This window comes from Staurois parvus, unplaced genomic scaffold (assembly GCF_062004578.1).
Source record: "Staurois parvus isolate SC_StPar_1 unplaced genomic scaffold, SC_StPar_1.0 ptg001573l, whole genome shotgun sequence".
NCBI lineage: Eukaryota > Metazoa > Chordata > Amphibia > Anura > Ranidae > Staurois > Staurois parvus.
In genome coordinates, this window is record NW_028319369.1 from 300,085 (window position 1) to 310,079 (window position 9,995).

Sequence of the window (9,995 nt, forward strand, 5' to 3'; positions counted from 1 at the left end):
CCTTTCCCCAGCAGGCATACTAAACATGGGGTTCATTAAAATCGTATACTGCTTGTGAAAGGCTTGCTCCGTTCTAGTTGATAACTTCCACATGTCGGCAGGCCACAGGCTTTGCCATAAGTGTGTACACAAGCAATAAATATAAGCTTTTTAGTAATTTTGTTAATTTCTGAAGCTGCAAATTGTGTTACCTAGACACCCATACAGATTTGTTGTCTGTGCATGTGCTGATTTTAAGCCAACCTAGTAATGACAGAAAAATACCCAACACAGAGTGACAGACTGTAAGCGCATATAACATGCCCCTATGTGCAACGTCCCATAATGATTAGTAAAATGAACCGAAGAAAAATGAAATAAGGCCAATAACGGCAATTGCAGTGCCTCTAAAGTCCACTATTGGCATTAAAGCCAACCTATATTTTGGCCATGTAGATTCACTATAAGCCCCCAGCAGATTATTTTCCCTTCACTCCCCTTCTACTCAGTTCATTGGTGAGAAGAAGGAGAAGCCTTAATGAAATCCCTATGAAAAATAATTGGCACTATATGGGATTTTAAATGTTTTTATTTTTCTGTGCTATTACCTGCAGTGTTTTAATTTGTGGTGGAGTTCCTTTGGGGTTCTTGAGGAGTCCGCGAGAGCCCCTGTATTTGTGCCTGGCTCCACCATTGGAAGCTATGACATGCTGATGAGGGGGAATGGCCACATACAGCCCCTAGCTTGTTGACTTTTTTCACATGTACATAACTGTTAAGCTCCTTTCACATGTGCAGAGTTTGCCAGCAGATCCGCTTGCTCAGTCAGGATCGCTCTGCTGATCCCCACTGAGCAAGCGGATGACAGATCTTTGTTCGCTCCGCTTATGCAGAATGGACACAGAAACAGCCAGCTTTCCTCTATGGGCAGTCGGATGTAAATTAACCACCTGTTTGTTTACTTCCAACTGCCATCTGATCTAATCTGCTAGATGGGTGGGGAACAGATACTCATCCATCTTTTTTTATCGGATTGGTTGCAGGCGGGTGTAAATGGACACATGTCTGTTTACATCCGCCGCTCCATTGAGGGCAATGGATGGTCTGTTTTTCAGGAACCGATCCGCCTGCCTGTGTGAAAGGGAACTTAGATGCTTGAATAAAGTGTGGTGGCAATATACCTCAGGGTCTTCAGGGACTGGGTTCCATAGAGATGGATCACAGCCCTTGACCTATATAGCACACTACAGCTAACTCAACGAGTTGCACCAAGTGCTAAGGTGAGCACTCCATGCAGGATCCAGTGCCCAAGCAACATTACAGACTGTCCCTGCAGCCTGGTGTCCAGTTATGGCTCCCAAGGTTTTACCTAAGTTACACCAATCCAGATACACTGCTTCTGTGTAGGCCATAAGTGACAATGAGGGTTGTTTGAAGTACTGGAAGATAAAATAAATAACTAATGAAGTTGGTTTTTAAAGGAAGGAGATGATGTCCATTACCTAGAGACACTAACAAAAACTGAGGACTCAGAGTTGGATTGAGGTATAGTGGTGGTGCCCCAATGGGTTTTGTCCTTTGAAAGCTTGCCAGTGTCCAATCACATATAGGTACATGCCTCTAACCCATGGTGTTTGAATAGGTTGCCTTAAGTTTGAATATGTCCTGTACTCTGAGATATGGACTTTACAAACAAGTCCAAAGTTCTCTGTTTCCTGTTTGACTTTAAACCAAGGTCCTGTTATGGTATGAGTTCAGGCCTCGTACACATGAACATTTAGAGGCTGCAAAGTATTCTAGTGTGAAATCACCAATTCTTTATTGCACCCAGGTTGCTGAATACAGCTTCCCATCTGCAAAACTCTGATGGGTTGGTGTACGCAGCACTCATTTCTCCCTGGGCTTGGGAAAGCACCAGGGATTTCACGCTTGAAGGTTATGCAGCCCACGTATCTAGACCAGCCTCGTTCAACCTTTCCAACACTTGAAATAACTTTCCTGTCTCACGGAACGTTTCTAAAAGTTTCTATAGCTACAACTCCTGATACAGTAGTGTGATGGTCAGTGAGAAGAATGTTCCCCACACATGTGGTCATTGGGAAGAATTACCCCTTACAGACAGCTAAAAGATTAACGGTGTCACTGAGAAATTATCTGAGAGGCAGAAATTGCTCAGGGAACCCCTAACAACCTCTGGAGAAAACCCTAGATTTCCATGTAATCCTGGTTGAGAAATCTTGATCTAGACATCTTTGTCCTTGAGGCCTTACGTGTAAATATTATTCTTTATGGAGTCATTCTATAACAACCAACAGGAAATATCATCAATTCACTTTCATTTGTTTCAGCGGATGATTTTAGCTCTCAGGATAATCTGGATGAACCAGAGGCGGCCGGATGGGATGCCACACTCACCAACGAAGAGGAAGACGAATTCTTTGATCTGCAGATCGTCAAACACCACGAGAACGAGGTTTGTATCTGAACGTTTTAGAATCCTAAGCTGTAAACATCGGTATAAAGGATCAGCATAATAGCTACTTTCATCCTTACCTTGCCCTATTTTGCTGCTGACATTTTCTTATGCTTTTTCAAGTTTCAAAACACATGTTTTTCTGTTGAAGTGAAATAAAATATTTTTTTAAAAGAATGGTGAAAAGTAGATGAATTGGCATGATAATTCTGAAATGCTGCAAAAAAAAAAAGGAAAATAGCTTCTGTGTTCCATTGGTGTTTGCTGTCTGGTTTAGGGTGTAAATGAAATACTGCATTGAGAGGCTTTGTAAGTAAATAGAATAGTTAGAAGTGTGGAAGGATAATCATGGTATTGCTTGTAGTAGTTGGTCACTTTCAACTGGACTTGATTAAAATTGAAGACTGTTTGCCACTCATCCACAAGACTTCTTCCATTCTAAATGAGTGTCAAAAACATATTCCATTATCTATAGAGGGACTCCAGAGGTGGACAACCTACAAGCCTGCTACCTCTCACACCGCAGTAGGTATTACAGAGCCTAGGGTAGTCATAGATGTCTTATCGGGCTTAACAAGTCCTATGACACAGCTGAGGGGAGAAATGAGAGGACTTCCCTCACTTTTCCCAGGCGGCAATACATGTGAGTGCATGTGAGGGAGGAAGAAATTTTGCTGGAGGCTATTTTAGCTTGGGGGTGGGGCGGGGGGGGGGGGGGATTTAATGTAGGAGGTGGATTTTTTTTCTTGTATGAGAAGTGGGGTTAGGGGGGTTGTAGATTAGTTACTCCTAACTCCTCCAATGTGTGTTATGTGCTATTGACGTTGGCACTGTGCGTTACATACTACTGATCTCTGTGTTACTAGATTCTGATCCCTGCTCTGCATTATGTACCACTGTTTGAGCTATGCTTTACTTACTCTTGATCCCTGCATTTTGCGTTTCGTACTTCTAAACTCTGATCTCTGTGTTGCTTATGTCTGACCCCTGAACTCTGCATTTATTACCTCTGACCCCTGCACTCCTCATTACTTACTCCTGACTCCTGCATTTCTTACTCTTGACCCCTGCACACTGCATTTTTTACGCTTCACCTCTGCACTTTGTTACATACTACTGACCTGTTGCTCAGGAGACTTTCATAGAGTATATCTAACTCCAGAATTGCAATGATTGCATATATCATTCTTAATTTTGATTTTACGTACTCTTGATCCCTGTACTTTGCGTTACGTACTGCTAAACTCTGATCTCTGTGTTGCTTATGTCGGACCCCTGAACTCTGCATGTATTACCTCTGACCCCTGCACTCTACTTGTCTTCTAACCGCTGTGCTCTGCATTTCTTATTCCTTACCCATGCACTCTGCATTTCTTACTCCTGCACACTGCATTTTTTACTCTTTACTTGACCCCTGCACACTGAATTTTTTTACTCTTCACCTCTGCACTCTGTTAAATACTACTGACCTGTTGATCAGGAGACTTACATAGAGTATATCTAACTCCAGAATTGCAATGATTGCATATATCATTCTTAATTTTGATTTTACATACTCTTGATCCCTGTACTTTGCATTACGTACTTCTAAACTCTGATCTGTGTTGCTTATGTCTGACCCCTGAACTCTGCATTTATTACCTCTGACCCCTGCAGTCCACATGTCTTCTAACCCCTGCATGCTGCATTTCTTACTCCTGCACACTGCATTTTTTACTCTTTACCTGACCCCTGCACACTGCATTTTTTACTCTTTACCTGACCCCTGCACACTGCATTTTTTACTCTTCACCTGACCCCTGCACACTGCATTTTTTACTCTTCACCTCTGCACTCTGTTACATACTACTGACCTGTTGATCAGGAGACTTACATAGAGTATATCTAACTCCAGAATTGCAATGATTGCATATATCATTCTTAATTTTGATTTTACGTACTCTTGATCCCTGTACTTTGCATTACGTACTTCTAAACTCTGATCTGTGTTGCTTATGTCTGACCCCTGAACTCTGCATTTATTACCTCTGACCCCTGCAGTCCACATGTCTTCTAACCCCTGCATGCTGCATTTCTTACTCCTGACCCCTGCACTCTGCATTTCTTACTCCTGACCCCTGCACACTGCTTTTCTTTCTCCTGACCCTATGCACTCTGCATTTCTTACTCCTAACCCCACACACTGCTTTTCTTTCTCCTGACCCTATGCACTCTGCATTTCTTACTCCTGACCCCTGCACACTGCATTTCTTACTCCTGACCCCTGCACTCTGCATTTCTTACTCCTGACCCCTGCACACTGCATTTCTTACTCCTAACCCCAAACACTGCATTTTTTGCTCTTCACCTCTGCACTCTGTTACATACTACTGACCTGTTGATCAGGAGACTTACATAGAGTATATCTAACTCCAGAATTGCAATGATTGCATATATCATTCTTAATTTTGCTTTCTTCTTTCAGGTGAAGGTGGAGGCTTCCTGGGACTGCACCGTCCACAACTGTTCACAGCTCAGTAAAGGCTCCTCTGCAGATGAGAGAGTTTACCTCATTGTTAGAGCGACCGTACAGCTGAGCCACCCTGCTGAGATACAGCTGGTTCTACGCAAGCGCATATGTGTCAATGTCTACAGCCGTCAGGTGGGCAGGAAAACTTCAGTCATTTTTATCAGATGTCTTTTTCAGATTGTATGCAACAATGCAAACTGTTTGATTTTGAAGCCAAAAAATGCTGTACTCGGACAATGTCAGCAACTAATGAAGCTTTACCTAAGGCAAATACAGGAAGTTCACTATTAACCCCAGAATGATGATCTGACACTTTAAACAGCTGCAGGATCTCAATCCTGGCTGTCACTGACCGTCAGTTCCCAGTCACTTTCATCACACTTCATCAGCTATGCTTTAGTCATCATGAGTGACTTCACTAACAAAATAGGCCTCCAAATGGCATTGCAGCCCAAAGGTGGCAGTGGTTTTCTGTTTAATACTGTAATTATCAGATACAATTACAAAATTAAAAATCTATATATTTTTTATGTTTCTGCATTTCTTAGCCTTTATAAAACCCTGCTCCTTTTATGGTATTGGTATACCAAATAAAAGCCTTATATGCCTTTAAAGCAAAATAGCTGCCAGAGCATTATGGTCAGGTTACCCAATGAACATGGACACTGCTAAGTTTGGCCTGGTCATGTAGGAATCAAATAGCTCTGGGTCGTGTATGGGTCCATTTATTCATGGAGTGTAGATGTAATTTAATAAGGGTGGGGTATGCCACATACTTTGTATTTTTATAAAGATCCAAATACCCAGTATGTACCCCGCCCCTACCTAGTATACTAAAAACCTCAGATGCCCCATTTTACAATTCTCATCTTTTGTCTGCATCAAGCATTCCTTCCTGGCACCTGTGTTCTAGTGCGCATGTGTAAGTACAAGCAGGGCCATCTAAACTCATGGGCACCCCTGGGCACTGTCTAGGGACCCAGGTGCTTTGAGGCCCTACGATAATCTTGTATTACATCATACTTGCCAATCATCCCTGATTTGCCAGGACAGTCACGCTGTCCCAGGCAGCATCCGGGAATCTGGGCTGCAGTGACACCAGCAGCCTGTCACTGAGCCAGGGGCGGACTGACCATTTGGGAAATCTGGCACTGCCCAAGGTCAGTAGGGGGCCCCATAAGATGCCCCTGGTACCTTTTCATAGGCTTTTTTGGGTGTGGTTTGAGTTTGGGTGAGGACACAGGGGCCCCATGATCCCCTATTGCCCGGGGCCCCATGAATTGTCAGTCCGCCCCTGCACTGAGCTAAATCTGCAATCGGAATGATATCTTGTTTAAAATTGATTTTACTGCCTTATAGAGATGAATGGGAAAGACTGAGTCAGCTGTCCCATCAGGGGGTAGCACAGTTTTAAATATTTAGTGGTGTAAAAATTACATAAACAGTAAATTGCAATTTTACTTAAAGTGGGTATAAATGTTTTTTTTTTTTTAATAGTCATTTTTTACTTTCCTGCTCTGTCCAATGGAATTGCACAGCGCATCCTCAAACCTCCTTTTCTGGGATCCCCCGCCGGTGCTCTCCACTCCTCCTCTTTTTTGTCTGTCCCCATAGCAAGCTACTTGCTATGGGACAGACATACAGGCTCACTTCTGAGGCGAGCTGTGTGCATCCATAGACAAACGCGTTGTGGTTGGTCCACACCCTCTGGCTCCCTGCTCAGTGGATTTAATTGACAGCAACAGAAACCTGCTGCCCTTGTGTCCTTTGAATGCAGGGAGGGAGAAGAGAGCAGCTATAGACACAGCGCACAGTGCTGGATCAGGTGGGGACTTGGGTAAGTATTTAGGAGGTGAGGGGGCAATACTCCTAGGGGGACATTTTACACTTTAATGCGGGGAATGAATTAAAGTAAAAAATTTTTTGGCTTTAGAATCATTTTACAAATGTCTGAACACACACACTAACACACTATATTGCCAAAAGTATTGGGACTCCTGCCTGTACATGAACGTTAATGACATCCCAGTCTTAGTCCATAGGGTTCAATATTGAGTTGGCCCCGCCCTTTGCAGCTATAACAGCTTCAACTCTTCTGGGAAGGCCGTCCACAAGGTTTAGGAGGGTGTCTATGGGAAGGTTTGACCATTCTTCCAGAAGCACATTTGTGAGGTCAGGCACTGATGTCGGGGGAGAAGGCCTGGCTCACAGTCTCTGCTCTAATTCATCCCAAAGGTATTCTATGGGGTTGAGGTCAGGACTCTGTGCAGGTCAGTCAAGTTCCTCCACCCCAAACTGGCTCCTCCATGTCTTTATGGACCTTGCTTTGTGCACTGGTGTGCAGTCATGTTGGGACAGGAAGGGGCCATCCCCAAACTCTTCCCACAAAGTTGGGAGCATGAAATTGTCCAAAATGTCTTGGCATGTTGACGCCTTAAGAGTTCCCTTCACTGGAACTAGGGGGCCAAGCCCAACCCCTGAAATACAACCCCACACCATAATCCCCAATCCACCAAACTTTACATTTGGCACAATGCAGTCAGGTAAGTACCTTTCTTCTGGCAACCGCCAAACCCAGACACATCCATTGGATTGCTAGACAGAGAGGTGTGATTCATCACTCCAGAGAACACAGCTCCATTGCTCTAGAGTCCAGTGGCGGTGTGCTTTACACCACTGCGTCTGACGCTTTGCATTGCACTTGGTGATGTAAGGCTTGGATGCAGCTGCTCAGCCATGGAAACCCATTCCATGAAGCTCTCTACGCACTGTTGTTCTAATCTGAAGGCCACATGACGTTTGGAGGTCTTTAGCTATTGATTCTGCAGACAGTTGGCGAGTTCTTCGCACTGTTTGCTTCAGCATGCGCTAATCCCACCCTACACCCCCCCCCCCCCCAATTGGTGACTTCTGCACACTGTGCGTTTCAGCATGCGTGACCCCGCTCTGTCATGTTACGTGGCCTACCACTTGGTGGCTGAGTTGCTGTTGTTCCCAGTTGCTTCCACTTTGTTATAATCCCACTAACAGTTGAGCGTGGAATATTTAGTAGCCAGGAAATGTCACGGATGGACTTATTGCACAGGTGGCAACCTATCACGGGACCACGCTTGGAGCCACTGAGCTCCTGAGAGCGACCCATTCTTTCACAAATGTTTGTAGAAGCAGTCTGCATGCCTAGGGGCTTGATTGTATACATCTGTGGCCATGGAGGTGATTGGAACACCTGAATCCAATGGTTTGGAGGGCTGGCCCAATACTTTTGGCAATATTTTTTTTTTTATGATTCATTCCCAGTAAAAAACAAACAAAAGCCAAACAGATAAAAGTGATATGTATCCAAATTTGCTATGCTGTATAATTATTTACTTTTCTTTCTTTTATTGCCGTTTTATTAGTATTAGTTCTAGTATTATATTTCATTGTTATTTGTTTATTTTTTGTTTTTTGTAGGGGTTCGCTCAGAATTTTCTAAGAAGAATGTCTCACAGAAGCAACATTGCGAGCTGCGGAGTTACTGTTGAAATTGTCTCCAATATTCCTGAAGTAAGAAGTTAACTCTCTTGTGTTTGCAGATACGGCCTGAAAGTGGACCTATGCTCCACTGAAAGCATGTATCTGTTTGTAGTAATCGCATTTTTCTTTTTCTTCTTTTTTTAATTTTTTCTTTTTTTTTCTCAACTAGGTGCCAGATCATGTGACTAGTGCCTTTTGCTAATATGGAGTATTTTAGGGACTGTAGAGCCAAATCTGATCAGCTTGCTTTGCCACCTGAGATCCTGTGGCAGACCCCTGGCATTGGTCACATGACTAAGCATTGGTTGAATGCTTAATTTACCCAATTACTGTCCTTAACATTTAAGTACTATGAGGTGGTTAAATATTTATGTACGTGTCCTTTCACTTATAATTTTATGTCTCCTCTAATTTAATGGAGTTCATGGCATTTGCAATTCTCAGTGTTACTATTAACAGGAGCTGTCACACAAGTTGTTGGCTCATGCTGAATTCATAGATGGGTCCAAAGTCTATTCCAGCACAAAAACACATTTTTACATTTTGTTTGATCTCCACTGTCTACATGAACAAGAGAAGGCAGAACATGGGATGATATGGGGCTGCAGTGGTGTAACAAGACTCTACCAGCTTTTATCTCCCATACTTCCTCCTGCTGTCTCACTATCCAGCTCTAGAGTCTTTCTCTTTAACCTTCGTCTCGCTGGTCTCTCCATCTCTGTGTCTCTCACACTCTTGCTAGTCTATTCCTGTCTCCTGCTAGTCTGCCATGCCTGGTCACTCTCTCGCTAGTCTATCTCTCTCATGTCTCTCTTGTTCATTAGTTTTTCTTTCACTCATGTTAGCCTGTCTCTCTCTCTTGATAGCCTTCCAATCTATCTTTTAGGGCTCGTTCACACTTGACTGTTTTACCAACGCTTGCCAAACGCCCCTATAGCGTTTGGCAAGCATTGGTCCGGCGTTTGCGAAGCGTTTTTTAACGCTCGGCAAACGCCGCATGTGCGGTTTAGCGGAAGTTGCTAGGTGTTTGCCGAGCGTTAAAAACGCCCCACAACGCCTATAATGAAGTTTAAATGGTGTTACCGCTCTGCAACCACCCCGCAACTGCGCCGCAAACGCCAGCCAGGCGTTTGCAGAGTGGCACCATAGACTAGAATAGGAGGCTTCAACGCCTCCTGACTCGACCAGAGGTGTCCGTTTTGCCGCGGCGCTAACGCTCACGTTAGAACAGCACCATGTGCTGCAATGTGCAGAATTGTCCGAGGCGTTTGGGAAGCGGTAAAAACGCTTCCCAAATGCCTCTCTGCCGCCTGCACACAACGCTAGTGTGAACGTAGCCTTACTAATCTGTCCTTGCTCTGTGTCTTGTTGTCTCTATTTTTTTCTCTCTCTCTCTTTCTCTCCCTCTCTTTGTTTGTCAATCTATCGTTGCTCACCTATCTCTTATTCTTGCTAGCCTGTCACTCTCTTTCTCTCTCACTCAGTTTTTTGCTGGCCTTTCTCATTAGTCTCCCGCTC

General features: G+C 43.9%; 1 protein-coding gene across 1 annotated transcript in view; it reads left to right on the plus strand.

The window, feature by feature from the left end:
• The window catches only part of LOC149435234 (kinesin-like protein KIF13B), a gene marked incomplete at its 3' end in the record, with an annotated part of 253,576 nt that extends 245,069 nt beyond the window's left edge, over positions 1–8,507 (plus strand). Inside the window, exons 30-32 of the mRNA XM_089662874.1 lie at positions 2,328–2,452; positions 4,917–5,093; positions 8,415–8,507. Coding sequence (XP_089519000.1) covers positions 2,328–2,452; positions 4,917–5,093; positions 8,415–8,507 — 395 coding nt within the window. The remainder of the gene's footprint in view (positions 1–2,327; positions 2,453–4,916; positions 5,094–8,414) is intronic.
• Positions 8,508–9,995: the final 1,488 nt, after the last annotated feature.